Source organism: Aquila chrysaetos, chromosome 23 (assembly GCF_900496995.4).
Source record: "Aquila chrysaetos chrysaetos chromosome 23, bAquChr1.4, whole genome shotgun sequence".
NCBI classification, from domain to species: Eukaryota; Metazoa; Chordata; class Aves; order Accipitriformes; family Accipitridae; genus Aquila; species Aquila chrysaetos.
In genome coordinates this window covers 17,599,537-17,621,879 of record NC_044026.1, presented here as the reverse complement: position 1 = coordinate 17,621,879, position 22,343 = coordinate 17,599,537, and the positions used below count along the sequence as shown (strand labels likewise).

The 22,343-nt window shown below is 44.8% G+C and overlaps 1 protein-coding gene across 5 annotated transcripts in view; it reads left to right on the top strand.

The window, feature by feature from the left end:
* ARHGAP6 (Rho GTPase activating protein 6) overlaps positions 1–22,343 on the top strand; it is a 341,022-nt gene that overhangs the window by 147,770 nt on the left and 170,909 nt on the right. The window contains exon 1 of one of the 5 annotated variants that reach the window (XM_029999035.2): positions 20,133–20,369. The exons of the other annotated variants lie outside the window; for them this stretch is intronic. Within the exon in view, the coding sequence (XP_029854895.1) occupies positions 20,325–20,369 (45 nt within the window). The 5' untranslated portion in view covers positions 20,133–20,324. Of the gene's footprint in view, positions 1–20,132; positions 20,370–22,343 lie in introns of those variants that run through there. 5 annotated transcript variants of the gene reach the window in all.

Sequence of the window (22,343 nt, the reverse complement as noted above, 5' to 3'; positions counted from 1 at the left end):
CCCTGGGTTCAAAGCTAGGCCCATCTTGACATCAGACTCTTTCTCCAGGCTACAACAATATTTTGGGGAAATGAAAAGGAGTCCAAAGAAACTTTAAAAACATCAGAGTAACTAGAAGAATACAGTAAAAAAATGCTAAATAAGGTTATGGGTTTTGTTAAAACGTAAGCCAAAAGCAGTAATAGCACGGTGATAAGCACCAAAAAAGAAGCATGCACAAGTAGGGGAGTGAACTGTCGGCAGTTCTGCCTAGTCCACGGGAGAGCTGTGATTCCAGGCGATCAGAAGCCATGTTTTGGGCTCTCAGCTTCAAAACCGTGTTCCCTCTAGAGACTACAACAGTGCTGGCCTAAAATAAACGTGCATTCAGAAAGTCCCTTAACATGACCTTGTTGTGTTTTTACCCGCATTTGGTGATTTGAAACAGGAGTGAGTTACCGTAATGTCCTGCCTGAGGGTGTACGGTGGTGCAATGTCAATTTACTTCAAAGTATTGGGCAGAAACTGGAGGGGGGGGGTCTAGAAGTTGCTCCAGGTGTTGTTCAGCTTTCCTTGCTGCAGGCGCTGCACCTTGCATCTGAGCAGCAAGTGGGTGGTGGAGGTCTGTACCCGCTCCATCGCCTCAGTATGTGTGAACTGGAGCTCTGACTCTCAGAGATGTGGTTTCTTTTTAGATGGTTTAAATAATATTTGATTTTAGTTGATATTTATGAAGCATCTTGAAGTCCCCATTAAGATAGATCATTCAGGACTGTGCATGTGTAAGCAACTTGTCTCTCCTTTTCAGCAGCTGCCTAAGCAAGTTTTGCGATTAAACGTTGTATGTTTTGGACTGTGGTTCCACAGCGCGAGTGGTTTGGCAGCAGCGCTGGAGGAATGAGTTCCCGCCCCTGGCACTGCGCTTAAGGTGGTATAAACTGGTGTAGAAGTGGGGTTTGCTGTTGATACAGCTGGGAGCCAGTTCTTGGGCGTCAAGAAGTCCTTAACCCTGGTATCGCCGCTGGCCCACCGGGCTTACGAATTGCTGAATGCCTTTTACAATGCGATACGCATAGCAGAGTAATTACTAAGTGGCCAAACGTGACTTGGAAACAGCTTTTTGTTCAGCAAAGAATCCTCCTCCCATTGCATGGTCCCTCAGAAAAGGCTACTGGGGCCGGGTCACTGGGCCACGCTCCCCAGAGAATGAGCTGGGGCTTGGTGGGACGAGCAGGAAACCAGTACTGGTGCTGAGAGACACCCAGCTGGAACCATTCCCCGCTCCCGGCCCCCGGAGCTCACACCAAGCCAATGTTTGTGCAGGGCTCTAATGAGGAAAAGCAGTGTATTGTTCATTACTCATAATAACAAACTCCTGAGTCTCCAGATAAGCAAAACACTTCAGAATAAGCTAGACCTGGAGATTTGGACTGGAGCGTCCTGAAGGGAGAAGCAGAGCCATTCAGATGATATGATAAGGGCAATACCCACACGTGTTTCTGCTGAGATCTCCTCTTGGTAAATGGTTGAGTAAACAACCCAGGGAGCTGCTGGCCAGTTTGTCTCACTTCAATAGCTAGCATAGCGAAACGCAAATAAAGAGATTATTCTCTAAACGGTCAGATGGTAACAGGTTGATATACTGTGGGGAGCATGGATTTTTAGAAAACAGAGCATGCTTTGCAAAGCTTGTGTATTTTTGAAGCAATCATAAGCTTTTTAGTAAGGTAGTTGATGTGAAATTCAGGGCTGGTATCATCAAATTGAAACCAAGTTTAGGAATTAATGAAGACATTTATGCAAATACCTTTGTGTCAAGGGTAAACCTGTAGTTAATTTTGTTTGTATTTTGCTTTCATGAATGATCTGGAATTTTAAACTAGATGGTTATTGCAGTTTGTGGAAGGTTACAGTTTGGGGGTGCTGAAACTGCCAAAGGCTGTGGAGAGTTCTAGCAAACCCTGCGACTTCCAAGAGGAAATTCGACATCATAAAGTTATGTCAATGAGAGGAAAAAATCCCAAGCCAAACTTTTATCAATCAAAACCCAGAGAAAAAAAGGTTGTATAGTTAACAGTGAGGAAGAGGATCTGGGCATTAATAGATAACAAATTAAACACACCACAGTGTAATTTGCAAAAAGGCAAAGACTGTTCTGGGCAAGGTTTCTAATGTTTCTGCTACATCTGATCCAGGATTACCTCCAGTTCTTCCCTATAGGGGCTTAGTTTTATATTCTCCTCAGACTTTTACATAAAGCTTGCAGAATCATGAAGCACAGTTTACAGATAATGTATGTTAAAGTTTAGTTTCAAGTTGTATACGGGGCGGGGGGGAGTTGGGAGTTATTTGGATTATTACAGGTCACGGTAATGGTTCTCAGTTGTATTTATCCTTTGTTTTCCTTTTAAGTCCTCAGAGTGATCACTTCTCTCTGAACAACATAGGCAACACCAGGAATACTCCATGGAAGAACACAGAACAAATAAAAAGCCTCTTCAGTGAACAAATGATAAGGATAGCCCAAAAAGTTAGGAAAAATGACTTTAGGCTCAAGGCCAGCTTTCATGAGAAGGCAGGTAGAGTTGGAAATAAACAGTGTAAGAGGAGGGCCAGGAATACTTTAAAATTATTTTAAAACATAACGTTGGTATTTTTAAAAGTAGTAACAGAAAGAAAAGAATTACTGCAGGTGACGAAAGAAACAAGCCAACAGAAAAAGGGTGACTCAAACTATGTATTAGGGAAAATATGTAAGACCAGTCAGAAAAAAGGAAGTATTTGCATCACCCATGGAGTTTGGTGTGCTCAAAACAAGCTTAGCACTCAGAGTGCATCTAAGAAAACATTATTTTGTATGGAAAAAATGGGCTTTATTGAAATACAATATTGTCTCAAAAAGTGCTTGCCACCCTCAAAAAATAACTTTTTGTCAGGAGACTCCCTTAAATTAAAAAAAAAAAAAAAAATTAAATGGTGAGATTTTCTACTGGTAATTTACATGAGGGGCAGGAACAGAAGCAAAATTTTGTGTGAAGGTAAAGGTTTTTCCAGCCAGCTCCCTGTCTTGCTTTGCTTGGGTGAGCAAGACTTGTCTGTGTAGTGATGCTAAGGCTTGGTGAGGTGGAGATCACAGCCGCGGGGCTGTCGGGAAATCAGGCACCCAAGAGGGCAGAATACCTCACCCTCTGAGCTTCCATCGTCCCCCGCTGCAGGGATGCCCGGGACCAAACTGCGATGTTAAAGCCGTCCCCAACCGTGGCAGCAAGAGGGAAGAGAACACCCAGGAGCCCTGGTCCCTGCGGGGAGCCTCCCTTCTCCTCCGGAAAGCATCTTTCTTCCTCGCCGCTCCGAAATGTGTGGAGGGAGAGCGGTCTCCATCCCCTATGGCTCTTTGAAACTGTTTTCCCTGCAGGAGAGGGAAAGTTCTGCAGTTTTCTGCCTTCCCTTCGCCTCGCTGCCCTGGGCTCCTGGGAAGGGTGGAGGAAAATGTGTCAGTGGAAAACAAGGAGTAAAGCTGTGGAGCGCGTTGTACAGCTTTTCTGAATCCTTAGCGTTTAGGCAGAACAAAAATAGCTTTAAAGAGAAACAGGCAGGCTTGAGTTCAGATTCGCATCTTCAGCAGAGTGCACGATTACCTGACTTACAAACTCTGCAGTGTGATGGGTTAAGGAAATTCCCTTTTGCTTCTGGACGACGAGCCTGAACAATCTAAATTTAGTGGTCAATTCTAAAATTACCAAACAATTAGGTTTCCTTCCTAGTCTGTGCTCATAAATGGCAGTGGCCAAGACGTGCATGGGTGTTGCATGTCAGAGCAGCAGTAAATGAGCGGGGCTCTCCGGGAGAGCGAGCAGAGGCTTCTGCGACAATTTTGCGAGCACTTGGCAGGCGAGGGAGCGGAGAGGGTGGTGACAGCGGGGGAATGCGGGGACCGCCGGTGGCCTCCGGGGAAGGGCACGGACGAGGCTGTGGCTTTGTGTTAACCTTTCAAAGCAGCGAGCATTTCTCAAGAGAGCCTATCTGCCTTTTTTGCTAAATATAGGACTGCCTTTCTCCTTCCCGGTCGGTAAGTGTGCTCCGTGGGCTGTGGGTGCCAAAGCTGTCTGCAGACTCTGTCCTTTCTTTTCCTCCTGCCCTCCTCGTGTCTTCTGTGACCAGCTCTGTAACGTGCTTGTAAAAGCTTTGCCACTCCTAATTATCCCGCTGTCGTTCCCCGGCGTGGAGCTTGCTCCAGGGAAGGCGACGTGTCTCAGGGAAGCGGGAGGGTGCCCGGCACAGGGCTCAGGTGGGATTCGGGGCTCAGGTGGGATTCGCAGGCAGCGGGTGATGTTTCTGGTGGGTGGGAGTGTCTGTCAAACAACGCTCCACCTGGCTTTGCTTGTCCTCATCACCGATAAATTCAAATGAAAGTCAGGAGAGCCATGCTCCAGAAGGTCTTGTTCTCGTAACGGGTGTGTCTGTACATCAAAGGACCGTGTTTCACCTTCATGCTTTAACACAGGTATTTCTGAGCCTCCACACCAATCCTCTGGCCCCAAGTTCAGGAAAGCATCCCTCTTCAAGGGGACTCTTGAGCACCTGCTTTCATTTGCAGATCTGTTTTTATGGCATCCTCGTTTCTAGAGTCAAAGGCAGGTTAATGTCCCGTGGAATTGGGGCTCGGGTGAACGGCAGTACTGAAACCTGTGACTACATCCCTTGCAGCTTAGGGAGACCTAAAGGCCTCTTCTGCAGAGAAACTTCATCCATCTAAACCTGAACCTTCATGCAAAAGCTTAAGCTAATAGATCAGGTGAAGTTTAAATCGAATCTGAAATCTAAAATGTATTCATTTAAAATTAATATTTCTTTTTAATATTTATTCCTATTTCTTGTTTGAGTAAAAAATGTCATCTTTACTGATTGCATTTGGTCGAAAAGCAACTGACTTTGCAGCCATTGTATTTTTCCTGCTCTATGTTTCTTTTTGAAGGCATTCAGCTTCATGGATGTCTTTTTTCTTCCCCTTTTCAGGCTTTATTTTGTGAGCAACTCTTTATAGAGGAGTTCAGCATTCGTAGACCTCTGCTAGTGGCATGGTGAGAGTGCTAGTGATAGCACTGCGTTTTCCCCTAAGGGACTCATTGATTATAGATGAGGTGGCAAACTCCCAGGAGATGTAGGTACATCAGTATAAGAACTGGCATTCTGGCTGAGATGAAGAGGATCCCTAACACCATAATGCTGTTTTCTATGGTAGACAGGAATGATGATTAAAGAAAGTGTAGAAGACAATAGAAGAATTAAGAACTAATTGCAAGATATAAGGTATGTTTTCCCATTATCGATGGTTAGTGATTTAGGGTCTTCCTGAACTAGACAATAATCTGAGCGATTTTGTTTAATAGCCACTGATGGCTGGGAACTTGTCTATTTAGTTTTCGAACCCATTTTCACTCCTGGCTCTCACAGTTGTGACAGTGAATTCCACAGTGGAGTTACGTATGGCACAGAAAGATACTTCCTAATGCTGATAGGGCCTGTCCTTTTGTAGAAAGGGAAAACAACAGGTAAGGTAACCTCTTTTAGGAGTAATAAGCCCTGAATATGCAGGGGTTTAGGAGAGGGAACGTACAGTTGCACAAAACGTTTAATTACTCCAGTTTAATTGCAGGCCACTTTTGAAAGGCAACCCGCAGTCATCCATTCCTTCTGCTTCCCCTGCACCAGGTACAGCAGTTGAGCTATGGGCACACCAGCCGCCTAAGTTTGAACAGAACATCGTTTATTAACTGCAAGGAGGACGATGGGCTTGTTCCTATTGTGCTTGAGTAGGAGGAGCCTCGTAAATGTAGTTCTCTAATCTGTTTCCCTGACCTCACTTGTAAAAAAAAATCCCACCAACTAGGCTACAAATGGTAGCTACAAGTTTTCCTCCTGTTATTGCTCTTCAGATCTTAAATTGAGATTTTTCCATTACAACACAAGGCATTAATGTACTGCTGTTTTGTATAATGCACAGTGCTTACCCGCATTTGGCAGCGCCTTTATGTTCCAGTGCTGTGGGGAAGAAGTAAGAATTTACTTGCAGACGAAGCGACAGACACTGTCAAGTTCACTTAGGTATTTGGACTTAACTTCTGAATTTAAATCAAAAGAACATTGATTCACTTAGTTTCTTTTCCTTTGTATATATCTCATGTTATTTAATTACAGTAATACCAATTTTGCCATAATGGTATTGGTCATTTAATAATACTCAACTGAAAATAAATGTGACAATTAAAACATGAAAAGATCCTGAGTCAGCTAAAAAAGCCACAAAGCTCAGACCTTAAAAGATTGGCAGGTTCTCATAGAGATTTATTTCTTATATCTTAATAGAGATTTATTTCTTATATCTATTTACAAAATTCAATCTGATTTTTTTAAAACTGAGGGAGGGGAACATCTGAGTTTCCCTTCCCCCACTTAAAAAGTCCGCAAAGCTTTGTTAAGAAAATAAACAGAAAAGGCTCCGAGTAACGCGTGAGCTCCAGAGGAATGCTGTGGTCCAGCTGCAGCCGAGGCTGAGGGACATCGGTGGCTCCAGTTGTTTGTTTGCTGCAGACACAGAGTGCTCTCCTCCCTTCTGCTGAGAGTTCCTCTGCATTTGTTTTGGTTGGATTCCCACCGAAAATGGTAGAGTGTAGGTCCGTGTGCCATGACAGCCCTCGAGCAGCAGAACTGCCACGTTCTTCTTAGCCTCCATCAAGCGGCCACCATGGTTTGGGCTCTGGTACCTCCCGCAGCATTTCTTGTGCTGCACCTGTGGGCACCTCACCGTGCAAAGTGGAACACTCTGCTCGTTGGATGGTATTTCAGGGGTGAATCCAGAGGAACTGATAAAAGGCCTTGATAGAAGGACAGAGGGGGCAATGTGGAAGGTTTTCCCGTGTGGAGTTCTGCCATGGTTTTCTGTCCAGTTGAAATAATATGCCTGAGAGATGGCTTCTCCATCTGAGACCCTTAGCTGGACCTGAGGTCATCCTGGAGGTAGCAGATACAGCTTTGATATAGCAGATATAGCACCCAGAGGTGTGTAGCTTTCTCTGCCTTTGGTTCAGGAGCAGTTTTCCACAAGAGAGCAGGAGGAATCCCATAGCTACCATTCCCAGGAGTCACTGTGTGATTCACCACACTGCCCTAAGGCTTTGTAAAGAATCACAGGGAAAAAAATCAAGTGACACTTACATTTAGACAAACATTTAAGCATGTACAGAGCTTTAAAAGTGTGAACAGTCTTTGCACTACAAACATACTCAAAGCTGTGCGAGTAGTTAGCTGCTACCTTGAATCACAGCCATTGTCAGCAGCCTGTGATTAAATAAAGAGGGAGATTTGTATTGCACTCTGGATGTTTCACAACGGTTTTGAATTAAAGTAACACAATACCAAGAGCATTCATTCAGAATTCAGTAGGGTGACTATAGCAGTCTAAAAACCATCCCATTTATCTGAATAATCCAGATAATAGACAGACATATAAAGGCATCATCTTCTGGCTCCCTCTAGGCTGATGGAACAGGTCACCGCAACCATCTGTTCTTCACTGGACTGTGCTGGTAGGTCTCAGAGGCACCAGCGGACCAGGGTGTGTAAAAGCTGGCTGCTTATGGTTCAACCAAGAAATCAGTCAAATCAGACTACCAGTGTAAACCATTCAAGCAAGCCAACATACTTTTGCTTAAAATGATATAAGGACCAGCATAAAAATTTTCCTCTCTGTGGACCCATGGGATCAGTAATTTCTGTTAGGACAGTGATGATTCACCCAGGATCACAAGAGAACTTCTTGTGCTGCTACAGCTGGGAGCCTGAGGGAGCAGAAGAGTCTGTCACGGGTGATTTTCAGCCATAACTTTGTTGTTTTGTGTCTGTTGTTGGAGTGTTCATCTGTAGAACACCACCAGGCTAGGGCACAATCAGCAGCAAAATACTGCTGCCTTCTTTCTCACAAGTACCAACAAAAAGTGAAAACCCATTTTTCCCATCTCAGACAACCTGCCTGTGTCTCTCCTCACGTGAACATTGCTTTCCTTTTCCTTGGAGTCTCTTGTGGGCTTGTAGCCAGTCTCTCCAATCCTTGTGGGACAGTTCAAGTGCCGTAATTCCATCGTAAGGCCAACAGCGGAGTTGTGCGGGCGCAGGGACTGATCCGCACCCTTGGCTGTGAGTAGAGCTAAGCCAGCAGGGATTGCTCAGGGTCGACTGGGTCCCCAGCTGTGTGTGCAATTTAGTGCTGTCCCAGAGAGGAGCGGTGGGAGCTTCTGGCTATTGTGTCTTCATCTCGGAGAGCTGCTCCACCAGGCGTTGGAGCCTGCTCCAAAAGGCCCTTGGGTTGGGGGCATTGGTCGCGTGAAGGCTCTTGGTCACCTGAAGGTGTCCGTTTCCAGCTAATGATCAAGAAGTTTGGTCATCCCTGTTGTATTGCCGTATCAGTTTCGTCATTCTTTATTTGCTAACACTATCTTTTCGCACATTCTCTGTCACTGAAAGATTTAGCAAATTCAGTAACAAACCTTTACCTCTAGTGAGTACACTATATCATAATTTAGTGGAAAAAACCTGAATTGCTCTGCAAATTTCAGCTTAGTACCGATGGTGGATGGAGAGATGTTATAGATGAAACCGGGGGAGGAACATTTTCCCATTTCACTGCCAGGCACACGTATACCTAAAGGGGAAGCTACAGATTCTTTCATTCCTGACTTTGATATCTGTCTTTGAGAACTTCAGTCTGAGTTTTATGAGTAAACTTTTACATGACATTTCATTGAAACATCATCATTAAACTGAGGTCTTAAATACGAGATATTGCTTGGGCTATCGAGTTTACAAATTACAGCTTTATGTACACTGAAAATTGGAGAACCCTGTTATTACAGACAGCATGATATTCTTATAAAGCTGTTATAGATGGCCATAGCAATTTTGAATAGAAATGGAAATAAAACCTATCCATTTGATCCCTGTAATTGCATCCACATCAGGACTGCAGCTACATGCGTAAAAACTTACGCTTCTAAATTGATTTTGCAATACAGCAACTTTCTATGAGACTTGAGTTAAAGTAGACATGTAGGAAAAGGAAGGCACGAGCACTGCTGGTTGGGAAGAAGGAGAAGGAAATACCTGAAACCCCTGTTTCCTTTTCTCCATCTAGCTGTTTCTAGCTCAGGGACCAGAGCAGCAGACTGTGAAGCAGGGCGGTGAAAGAAATGAAAGAGTTAAAAGTGAGTTTGAGAGAAGCAGGGGCAGTGTAGATCTGTGAAAGGAAAATGCTTCCCAAAATGGATCAAAAATAACAAATACAAAATGTACTGAATGAACTTTTGTTTTTGCTTAAGATTAACTGAAATTTTTTAGAAGAGAAAAAAACACTCTCTCTAACAACACGAACCCTGTGTATATTTACCTGAGGCTTATAGAAATAGCTCGTATGACAAGTCTGGCTCCATAAACTCCACCTAAGAAGCCTGGATCAGCAAAATTCAATCTGGAAGCTGTCTATAAATTTATGAAACCTGTCTGAGGTTTCTAAGTTAACTAATAAAGTCATCTTTTGTTCATAAAAAGATATAACATTTTTATAAACTAATACTGAAGTCCATGGAAATTAATTTTCAGCACTCAGTGCTTTAGCTAACTTTTGTTTTAAGTCTACCAATAAAGAAATGCTAACTCAAGACCAGACACATAAAATGAGAGCTATTTGTAAATATGTTTAATTAATTTTTTGATATCTTTTTGTCTTTCTTTACTCACTGGAGACTTTCAGCAGTTTCATGCTTCAAATAAATCTCAAGTAAGAAGTTAAAGCAAGCAGCCAGCTGCTCTAATGCCTAGCAAATAGTGCTTTTCTGCATGTTTTACTAACAGATGAACAGGCGATCCCATTTATAGAGCATACTACATGTTGACAGAGCGCATTACTTCATTTTGCCGTATTGGCAATTTGAGATCTTAACAAAACAATGCTGAGGTCGCTCTCATTCTGTATTGCCATCCTTGGAATGCAGCTTGGGTTTTCATTAACTCTGTCACTACGAGGTACTGCAGATAGAGGCAGATTTTATGGGGGGGGGTAATAAACATTAGAGAGCAGAAAGTTGTAAACAGCTTAAATTCTTTGTCCTGTGCGGATGAATTCCTTTCCTTAACACTCTGGTGTTCTCAGCATCTTGTGGACACTTGGTCTAATTGGAGGTGAATGGGTGGATAGCTCGCAAGGGCTTTGATACCTCCCAGCTGTTGTGTGGGGAGAAGTGGTCTCAAACTCCTGCAGCCAGTGAATATAAGCTTCAATATAAACAGTAAAAGTTTGGAGATTCAGCCCGGCGCTTGGCTCGCAGCGTTCTGGCTCTGCTTAGGAGCACAAATCGTGTACAGGACCACTTCCAAGATTTCCCCTCCATTTTTCAGTCAAGGGAGAAGGACAAAAAGGGGAAAAAAGAGCACAGCTCTGCTTCACTGCTGCATTATTCCCGCTTTCCCCTATGCTGGCTTCATTGAAATCACCGGTATTATCAAGCTAGAGTAAAACTGCAGTGAATCTTCCCAAGGCCTTTTCTGTACATACATTTTTGTGAGTCTTACCAGGACAGTTAAAGCAATACAAGTCACTTGAGAAGAATTTAACTACAAAGGAACTGCGTGACCTTATTGCAGAAGGGAAGCAGGCTTGTGGGGGATTCTTCAGGAATAGCTGTAGTGCTTTCAATTCATAGCTTACCTTTTTCCAAAACAATTGCCTGAGAACAGGCCAGCATTTTTATACAACCCAGCCTTTCCCAAGCTATTTAGCCCAGGGGGGATCTTCCCCTCCCAGATTAGCATCAGTGTCATTGCTCCTGCTGAGGCTATGCCACCTCTGGATCCCTGGATCTGGGAGGCTGTGGGCTGTGCCCTGCTTTCACCTTCCTCCCGCCCCTGCAAAGGGAATAGCCCCATTTTGGGATATGCTGGAATAACTGCGTCCAAGCTACGAGGGATTCAGTATACTTACATCAGTAAAGGATCCTGCAGGTTAAAACAACGCGGCTGTGCAAGAAGAGAAACTGCTTGGACGACGATGCATGTGTTATATGAATCGTGCTTTCATGTTCCTGTTGCTTTTTTAAAATCACTTTCTCAACAGTGCTTGCACTCAGGGCTTCAGTTTCCAGGTAACAGGGAGCACCAGACGCCCAAGCGCTGGGTGATTTAGCCTTTCGCTGAATGCAACTGGGAAGCAGTTGGGAGCACTAACATATTATAACCCTTCAGTTAAATTCAGCTCTTTTGGCTTGAGGACTAATTTGTGAGAGTGAGATGCCATCTTTACAGCACAGCAGTCACGTCTGGTGCAACTGTCGTCATGACTGCTGCAGGGGAGAACAAAAGTGCAATAAATACACCTCTTGCTGTATGTTTACTGGGCTGTGTTTTCAGTAATGTGTGCTGCTCGGTACAGAGTTAGTCCATGAATCCTCTTGGGTAAGGTAGTAATCTGTTTTGCCTGGACATAGAAGACAGGCCTTCTTTCAAATCCCTTCCCCAAGGTCCAACCTGCGTGCATTTTGGTTTATATTTTGGGAACACGTGACCGTTGAAACAGGCTATCCAGCCAGCTGGACAAAAGGTATTTAACATAGTCATTCTTTCCTTTGGGTAGCACAGCTTGTTGTAGAGCTCTGTACCTGGATGTGTCCGCAACGGCAGCTTCTACAGGTGGGCACACATAGTCAGTGTATTCAGCTGGGTCTGGAAATGTATTCAGCAGATCAAACATGGTATCTGCTTTAGACTGACATGTCCCAAACTCTTTTGACTCTACTGTCTGTATAGACTATGTCTTCAGTGACTATAATGGGGACCAAGACACCTAACTCGTGCATAGACACCGACACGTAGCTATCTGAATCTGAAGATGAATCCCACCTGGAACACCTGGACATGGTTGCTGTGTTTTTTTTCCCTACCTACTTTACAATGTTTTCCAGCTTAGGGTGAGAGTCATCCAGAGCGTTGAAAATTCTGCATTTCCCCATCTCTCCTTTGAGTGCTGAAGTCCATTCTCTCATGTTCTCTCTCACTTGTCATGACAGGTCAGGGGAACTTTTATGCCTGAATCATTAGGTGATTGAAGTTTACTAGAAAACAAATACGCTTTGATGCTTCTGCAGCCTTGAGGCGAGCATCATTGGAAACAACGATGGACTTATAGCCAGGGAAAATGATGCTTGAATAAAACTCATTACCGCTTGAAGCCTTCAGAACTCCATACAGTGAAATTGTAACCATACACTGTAATTGTAACCATACCTGTTCTTCAGAGCGAAAACAGACCGTGAATGTAAATTGCTAGAGCACACTGTAAAAATACTCATTGTTAACTCAGTGGACGGCCATATATACAGGTCTAAAATACCTCGTAAGGAACTCTGTGTGTGAGGTTATTGCATGTGATTCCATTTTATAAATAAAAAAGAAGAAAGGTTTCAAAAGCCATTAATCACAGTAATGAGTAGAAATTTGCTGCAGTGGAAAAAGCCAATTTGCTGGCCTTCAAGTAATTCAGTTGCAACTCCTTGCATGTACTTCTAATCAATCCAGGAAAACTATCCCTGGGTTACAGGCAGGCTGCACGGAGACTCCGGGTTTTGACTGTGAGAAAATCCTGCCGGGCTGTCCCACAGCCCAAGGCCCGGGACTGACTCAGAGTGTGTATCTTTGGTTAAAAGTCCACTGAGTGATCCAAACCAAGATACGGTAATCCTGAAAATGCCGGGTTCCCGTTTCTAATCTGGGCTGCCTGGCGTAACTGCTCTGCGGCATCGCCAGAGATGGCATGGCCCTGCAGCTTGCCAGTGCCAAGACCTCAGGGCGTCAGAGGACTGTGGCAAATCCTAATTCCATAGCAATTCCCAGGCTGGCTTTCTGGCTTCCCAGGCTGCCTGCCCTGGAGCTGAGGTGTACTGGGATGCCTCCCAGGGACTGTCACTCAGGGCAGTTTGCATGAGCGCTCCCCTGGGGCTCAGAGCAAAGGGGAATTTTTGTCAGGCTCATTGCTAACCAAGCAGACTACTTCATGATTTGTCTTCTTCTGGCTCAAAAAAAGCGTAAGAATTTACAGTTCACAAGAAGTTTTAAAATGTTGGCTTCAGACTCAATCGGATGAAAGTCAAATTTTGAAAAGCAAAGTTCCTTCTTGACTGGAACACTAGCTTTTCAACCAGCTCCAGTGAATACTATGGATAATATTATTATACCCTGACTCTTAATTTACAGCTGAAATCCAGAACACAAGAACACAAGGACCATCTGCTTACATGATCCCAAAATTATTGATAACTGCAAAAACACAATGTTTGTAACCACTTCACATATAGCCTGAAACCTATTAAACCCATGACTTCATCTGAAGAGGTTTGTTAACATTATGGATATTATTATTGTTGGTCACAAGAGGCTTGGTCTTGTTCCAGCCTTGAAATAAATACTTTTACGCTGCAAAACTGGTTTATGAATTACAACGTTAAATCAAAATGTACAGTAGTCACGTTACTTCTTGGGAGGTTTTATTTTGTAGTTATTACTCTGCACACTAAATGGGTTTTAACAATCCTATACTGCCCATGAAACAATTCTGAATAAACTTTAGGTTTGTGAAAGAACCCTTCCCCCTCCTGAATTCTTGTCAAATACCCAGATGGTAAATTTAGATAGAAGCCCATCCTTCTATCCATTGTTGGTAAGCATTCCTCTTTCTAGTCAGCATGAGCAAATCATGTATTTGTAGCCGATTTGTTTCAAGTTAGTGTTTTTTAAATTTTTTTAATATAGCTGCAATTTCTGTAAAAGTCATATGTAATGAAATAAAATTGTGCTTTTCTCCCTCTCCAGTTCTCGGAAGACATTTTAGGGAGAAGGATAATTGCTAGTGAGAGCTCAGCCCAGTAATGCAGTTTACAGTGAACGTGAGTTGCAAGGAGATAAACAACGAAGGAAATACATGGAGATCTACCCACTTTCAGGAACTAGAAAAATCTTCAACTGAATTGTTGTGTTCCCAGATGTGTATCATTTACAGAGATGAGACTTCACTGAGATTTTTGGCTTGTATACTTAAGCCCCTTAAGCTGTTTTGAAACTCTAAGCCTGGAAGTTATGTTTGCTTCCATTTTTTTCCTTCTCCCCCCCCCCGCCCCGCTTCATTCTTTTTCCCTCATTCCTGTCTGCCTTTTTAGCTTGTTCTGTCAGCAAGGAAAACCAAACATAAAAAAAAAATAATTAGGCCTGAAACTCTGTCATTTATCTTCACACGAAGCAGTGAGTGGTCCCATTTATTTAAATTGCAGCCTTTGAGGACAGAAAAAGATGGCAGGATAACTGGTAGTTTCTTCTGCAGCTTTAAAACCTAAATGAATTCTAGTGACCCACACTAATTTTTGTTGAAAAACTATTCTACGTTATGTGGTAGGGTTATATTTTTGATTTACAAGTTAGTAGTTTAAAGATACTCCAGTGAATTTTTTCTCATGCTGGAGATAGAGACCAATGTGCAAACATAAGGGATGCGAAGTAATTTAACCACCTTCTAAAATACACGTCTTTTAGATTAAATTGCTTTGCCAAGCTGCTGATAACTGATAGTGCAGTAATGTGCATAATCGCATACAGAGCATCATTGGCCTATAAATTATACAGTATGTATACAGTGGCCTATAAATTAAAGCGTAGTGATGTATTGGATGAAAAAATTATGAATGTGGTAACTAGAATTAAATCCCTGAGTGAAATGCCAGTGACACACCAGTGCTAACACACTCCTGGATGCGTGCTAACACACTTTCATTAGGGAAAAGGTTTCCCTTGTGATTGTTCCATGAGTTGTCCATTTCTTATACCTACCAAGTGCTTATCAGAAGAGCTGGTTTTGGCCCTGGGGCACGTTGTCTCCAGTCTCACCTTCCCCTGGGGCTGCTCTTGCGTGGTACCAGGTGGTTCTCCATCGCGCAGCAGCAGCTCCAGCAGCTCCAGCTGACCACAGGCAGCGGGCATGGGGAAGAGTGGAGGGGAGGGTCCTCCTCTAGATGCTTACTGATGCCATCCCTAGAAAAAACTGCTCCTCCTGCCCCTCTGCACGGCACAGTTTACACGTTTGAGTTAGTAATCTGGAGTCCGGTTTGCCTTCTCGGGCTTCCCAGAGTTGGGCAGTGCGGGAGCGTTACGTGGGTGCGCACAGGGTGCAGTTCCTCTCAGCGTGCACCACCTGGTGCAAGCACAAGACGGGTGTTTGTGCCTGGGGAACACGGGCGGTTTTGGATCTGCTCCCGAGGAATAAAGCGCTCACTTCCTCTCCGCTGCTACGAGCAACACTTTGGCGAGTGCTCCTTGAGAGCTGTAACGGTGTCATGCTCTTCTAGTACATTAGATCTCCTATAAAGGGGTTTCAGACATCTAGGAAATTACAGGAAATTTTAAAATAGGATTTCTTTTGTCCAAGAAGATTTATGTCACTGTTGTGAAAAAGCATGTCCATGAGTGAGACGGCACTTCATTCTTCATGGGCATTAAGTTCTATTTCCTTTAGTTCTGTTACACACTGGTGAGAAACTATCAACATATTTTGACTGGTAGCAAATGAATACTTAAAAAAAAGCTAGTTCTGAACAAAGGATTTTTGCAGTGTATTATTCCTAAATTCTGATTCCTTAGTTTCTGTGTTTTGTTCATAAAGCTTTACATATTTGATTTACTTGTCTGTCATCTTTTCTCGCTCTTCTTTTTGGGAAATAGACTTAAACTGTAACTTGTAATGACCGAACGAGCATTTGGCCAGAATAAGAGAAGTGCTAATTCCCCGAGGAAGAAGTGTGCTGCCAGTATCACTCTTGGCCCTGGTTCAGCAGCCACAGAGGCAAGGCTTTCCCAGATTTGGAGTTAGCTCTCTGTGGAAGTTGCATTCATGTGCTGTTAGAAAGGTCAAACAAAACAAGACCTTCATGCTTGCTTGAAGCTTTTTCACCTGAAGACATCGACTATTTTTTCACCCAGTAAGTACAGTAGCCCCTGCTCTCCGGAATGAAAAGAATCAAGACTGAAACTATTATGGACTTTTCTGAAAGTCAAAGTGAGATTTAAAGGCTGATCCCATAGCTTGGCTCCCAGGCGGGCTTCCCCTCACTTAGCTGCAGATGCCTGAAGGGCAGACATCTGAACTAATTGTCATGGACTCCCAGTGGAGTGAAGTAGGCACTGCAATTTATGTGACCTATTTTAGAAGCCGGCTTGGAATGACATAAATTGTCCGCCAGATGTGTCTGTTTCTTCCCATGGACTAGGGGAGCCTAGGATGATAAGCCAACATGTACGTTGTAGGTGTTTACAGTTAGGTGAGACAAATCCATTATTGCCGTAACTGCAAGCTGGCTTCCCTCCCGTAACAGGGTGGATTTGGAAACTTTTTCCTACCTCATCTGATGTGACATCAGACAGCTTGAGTCACTAGTTCCAGGAGTCGTGGCAGAGAAGTAAAGTCACTTACTTCTCCCCAATTTCATAATTGTGTGCTCTCTGCAACCGCATAGCTACTTTCCTTTGTTTAAGAGCAATTAGTGTTGAGAAAGCACTCGGTTCATAGAGTAATATTGGAAAAACAAAACCTGGCTTCATTAATGATAAGCACAGTAAAATTCAATTACCTACTCATTGCCCAGCTGCTGTGTTGGAGGCAACTAAATTTTAGCTGAAATGTTGTTCATTCTCCATTGCTGTTGTCAACAACAAATGATAAATAGGAGAAAAGGAGCGAAGGTTTTACTGTAAACTACGTCTGCAGGTGTAAAGCGTACATTACAGCCTCTTAAAGCACTGTAAGGAACAACCACAATGGGAACCATGGAAAGCATTAAAAAAAAATGAAGGAAGCAGTACCTCATACAACAGAAACAATTTAAAATGAATTACTGAAAAATTTCCAGTTTATATTGTTTTTTTCTTGACTGAGTAGCCTTGGAGTAAATGTGCAGGAAATTAACTGTTACGCTTTGTATCACCTGTTAAGAGAAGCTGACCTGGAAGGTTTACACTTCCCAAAGTGAGCCGCATGCATCCCTTGGGTACCCATTATCAGGTAAATAAAGGAGGAAGGAAATTTGGAAGGAACACCAAGGAGGAGTCATAAATGAATGTGAATAACGAAGGAATGTGTAAGGGGAAGAGGTAGTCAGAACTGCTGTGAAAGCTCCGTATGTTAATCCCAGCTGCTAAGTGGCTTAAAAGAGGGACAGCTGATTGCAAGCAACTGAGTAGTACAGCTCGGTCAGTTACTGCTCGTTGCAGACCAGGAGTGTGCTCCAAATCCCGTGCAATTTGAAGTCAGATAGACTCCTTTGCCACCATAGATACAGTATAAGCGAGCTTTCTAGTCACAGCCACAGTAACTTGCTTTCAAAATCCAGAAAGCTTTTGTTTTAAGGTCCGGCCTTTGAAAACCTTTTGTAATTAGCAATTAGTTTTAAATTTTGTTTACTAGGTACATAAAAATCTTGAACTGTACTATGAAATTTCCGATAGCTGCAACTTACCAATCCTTTAAGATTTTATAAATGAAAATACTTAAAAAATCTTTTCTCCTTAATTTTCATATTGTGTGAACAGAAAAAACCCACATCTAGTAAGCCTGCATTTTTCTGGGTTGACACCCCCCCCCAACCTGTAAGTTTTTGCCCATAACTCCTTGTCATCGTAAAAAGTCCTACAACATTTTCCTGCGTGCATATTCTTTATTTTTAACCTCAGCTGCACCAATGTAAGAACCTGTCACTATTGCAAAGGTACTTCCACACACGCTCCTCTTCTGCCCCCAGTATCCTGCTCCCAACTAAACAACCTCCCGCTTTCCTTTGTGCCAGCTCTGGCACTCATCTCCTCCCTCGGAGAGCTGATTCAGCCTGCTAAATGGGAAGAAAACTGCGCGCTCCGTTTGCTGTACTGGTTTGCGCAAGCACGGGGGCAGAGGGAAGGGATGCGGCGCAGCGTGCGGCTGGGAGCGGGGGATGAAGAGGGTTATGGCAGCCGGACTCTCCTTTACGGTGGCAATGAATTCCTAGGTCAGACAAGTTCAACCTGCAAAATCTCACCTTTAGTCCTTCCCCTCTCTGGCTTCTCCCTCTGGGGCATTCCTCACCTTCCTGGCTTTACGGTTTTCTCCCTTTTCCTAAACTACTCTGTTTCCTCCAAGTTTTGCATCTCTCCTTTCGCTAGTCTTTTTCTTCTGTACCTTCCACTTGGGGGTTTCTGGTCTCCTCCATACTATTCTTTTCCCTGTGGGGTGTTTATTGAAACACGCCCCCCCCCCCCCCCCATGTTTTAATCCCAGCCTTTTCGGGTGTTCAGCATTTCTTTTTGCATTGATCATTTTCAGAAGATACAGCTAAAAAGAAGGTGGTGATGTTACAGAGCTTGAGGGTAGAAATACTATACGCCTCTCCCCAATCTTCTTCGCCTGCTTTCTGTTTCTTTCTGTGGTCAAATGCCATACCTGCAGAGCAGAGGAAAAACAACGTTTGGAGTCAGAGCATATGCAGAGTTCTTGGGCTGAAAACATCTCCTTGAGATAAATAAAAAGGAGAACTGCAGAAGGGAAAATCAGGCACTGGGATGCGCTTTTTTTTAAACTTTTTTCAGTTTTGCCTGCCTGCCTGGAGGTCCTGATGATTTGAAATGTTTGATATGTAAAGTTTTTTTCTGTTGGGCACTGCTTTCCAACACATGCTCTGCAACTGCTCAAGTATCTACCCTGCCTCATTTTCCAGGAAGGGGAATAGCACAGATTGTTCACCCGAGAGACAAAAATGGACTTTATTGGTAAATGCAGATATTGTATTCTTTGTCCATGCCAAGTTAACTGAAAATTACCTTCCTGTCCGTGGGAACTCTTAATTTCCTCTGCAATAGGAATTAAGATCCATGGAAGATCCATAACTGGAAGCTCATTGGGTACAGTACATCATCATCATCAGAGCACATAAAAACTTTGGCTCAACCGATTTATCTTTCCAGCATTTATTTTGAGTTATTTTACCAATTTTTTCCCCAAAAACCCTTTTCTTTTTCCCCCGGAAGAATTATGTTATCTTTGTTTATAGATAACACAACGCACTGGTAACACGTTTGCCTAGATTGTAGGTCGGAAACAGTAAAACTCATTAATTTTATATACGTCACGCGGCACTAGAATAAGGCCACTTCCTCAGAGAACGACTGAGAGTAACTGGGGGAGTTACCGTGCGAACAAAGATTTGCGCAAAGCAATGAAAAATTATTAGAAAGATGGAAGAGGGCTCAGGAAATCATCTCGCCTGTCCCTAGCCTCACTCCGCTGAGGTCACGCCTAACTGGGGGAGGTTTATGTGGTTTTAAACGCTTGATGGAGACGCCGTAGCCTCTCTGGGCAAGCCATACAGAAGTCGCTACTAATTATAACACAGCAGAATGCAATTTTCCTTCAGAACGTGCTTCATCTTCTACAGCTGGTATAAAACACGCATTCGCAGAATAACGGAATAGGCCGCGGAGTAGCGTTTCATTTTTCAGCGCCTGCGCGCCTCAGAACGGTGAGCCGGTCCTCCCAAATCACCCGTGACAAAAACCTGCGTTAGGAAGTCGGCTTTATTTGTTCCTCTCTCCTCAACCTCGAGGTCCTCGCTTGCAGGACCGGCCCCCCCCCGCCCCGCCTCAGCTCCAGGCGCTGCCGGGGCCCGGCGCGGGCTGCTCGGAGGCTTCGCCCGGGGCCGGAGGGGATGAGGGACGGGACAGCCGGAGCCGCCGCTCCCGGGCGGTGCCCTCCGGTTGTTGGGGACCGTCCGAGCCGGGCACGGAGCCCCCCCCCCCCCCGGTCCCTCTCCTCCCCTCAGCGCCCCGGCAGCCCCGCAGGAGGGCTCCCTCCCGCCTTCCCGCCTTCCCGCCGCCGCGCAGGTGCGGCCGGGCTGAGGGGCGGCGGGGAGGGAAGGCGGGCGGGAGGGCGGCCCCGCCGCGGAGGAGTCACCGGCGCTGGGCGGGAGGACTGAAACCGCCGCCTCCTCCTCCTCCTCCTCCTCCCCGGCTCCGCCGAGGCGATCTGCCGGCTGCGGCGGCGGGGCGGGGCGGGGTGAGGTGGGACAGCCGGGGGCGGGCTGCGAGGCAGAAGTTGTGAGGAGGGACGCTGGCGGACGGAGGCTGCCGGGCGGGAGCCCCGCGCTGCCGCCGCCGCTCTGTGTGAGGGCAGAGCAGCGCCGCTGCAGCCGCCGCCGCCGCTGCTGTGTGGGGAAGAACGGCTCCTCCGCCCGCCCGCCCTCATGGGGGACTCGGTGTTCAGCGAGAAGCCGGCGCTGCGCTACGCGGTGAGTGCCGGGGCCGGTGGGGCGGGAAGGGGCTCCGCGGGGCTGCCGTGGGACGGGGAGGGGGGGGGCTCGGCCGGCGGGGCCGTGAGGGACGGTGCCGCCCACGCGCGTGTGTGTGGGGGGGTGTGTTCGCCCGGGGATAACGTGAAAATGTTTAAAAACCGTGACTAAAAGAAGAGGGCGGTGGGATGGCAGTCGCGGGGAAGCCGGCGGTGCAGCCGCTCGCCGTGAGGCAGCGTGGAGGCGGGGGGGGAGCAGCAGGGCGAGCTCGGGTAAGGAGACCGGGGGGACCGGGGGGGTCCCGAGAGCCTCGTCCGGCGCGTTCGTCCCTCTTGTCGCAGGCGGAGCGGGGGGACGGAGCCCCAGGACCAGCGGTGCTCTCGGGCGCCGGTCCCGGCACCCCTCCCGCTGCTGCTTCAGACAGTAACACCGGCGTTTAGTATTTATTTGCCTTGCAAGAGGTTGTGCCGTTGAGAAGCCGCTTCCTTTCCACCGGCCTTATTAGGAGCATTTTCTCGGTTGCTCGGGCAGAAAAAAAAAAAAAAAAACAACCAGAAGAAAAAAGCCGCGTAAAACCAGCCAGCTGCCTCTTCTCCCGAAGTCATAAATAAGTGCTAGGACGAGGAATAGCATGCGAGGTCTGACGCTGCTCTCGTTTATGCTCCTGTAAATAATGGATAGTTTTATTGCTGTTGATGAAGTTATGTGGGGACTGTCAGTCAGAGCAGGCTGGCTTCTCTGGTCCTGGTGAGCACGGCTGCTGGCGCTGCCAGGATGGGCTGGGAAGCGTATCACTCGGGATACGCTGCGATGCACTTTTCTCACCCGGTTCCCTTTGATTCCTTCAGTACTGGCCATTAAATTACGTTTCTTTTCATGCTTATTTTTGAAATCTTATGTGAGCAGTTCAGAGTAGAAGAGGTTGTTTGGATTTTTTTTTTTTTTTTTTTTTTGAGGGGGGTAATGTCTGTCTTTGTAAATACTCTTATAACCACTCAACTGTAGATATTGGTGCATTCACCTACTGTAATAAGTACTACAGCTTTTAGAGGTAATGGCATGTTGGCTAAAATAGTTATATAGAAGCAAGTACATTTTATATCATGTATGAGTAGCGATAGTGATTTCACCGGGAAACTAGTTATCGTGCATCAAATGAATTGAAGCCTCTTTTAATAAGGTAATTGCCTCGTTCATATTTAAATACATAGGAGAGACCAGTGATAGTCACGTCACATGCTAGCTCCATGAAACTTTTATTACTTCCTGTGATTGTGCTTGTCAGTCTACCATTAACTACTAGTTACAAACACATTATTGTTTCTGTCAATTGGGTATCAGTCCATTTTCTTGCCCGCAGCCAGCAGCAGATAGTGCATTAAGTTCAGGTCAGCAGGCATGCAAAGGAAAACACAGGATGGCCAGCCATCGTGGATGACCATTACCACTGTTGCAAAACCACTGCTCTTTGCAATATATTGCAGCAAAGGGGAAACTGTGCACCTGAGAATAATACTTTAAAATACTTTTGCTAATTCAAGATATATTTCAATAATAAGCTAACAATACATAGATATATCTAGGAGGTAAGTGATTTTTTTTTTTTTTTTTTTTGCATGTGATGTTACTGGTTTGTTTGGAGAATATGGATCTGGATGCTGTGTATTGTCCGTGCATATGCTTAATGTGAAGTCTATGAATAGCCTAATTGAAAACAAATGCTTGTTGACCTGAAGATAAGCTAAGATTTCAGAGCTTTGTTGGATTGAGGCCTTAGTAATTACTGCTTAAATGTAACTTAGTACCATTGTTGGTAACTTTGAATAATTGCATGGTGTAAATACAAATCAAGTTCTTGGATTGTATTGGTAACTGTGAAATAAAAAATATACAGTGTTATAGTATTTAATAGCAATTAATTTATTGGCAGAAGAAATTATAGTGATTTCTGTGGTGAGCTTTTCTTCTGCTTTT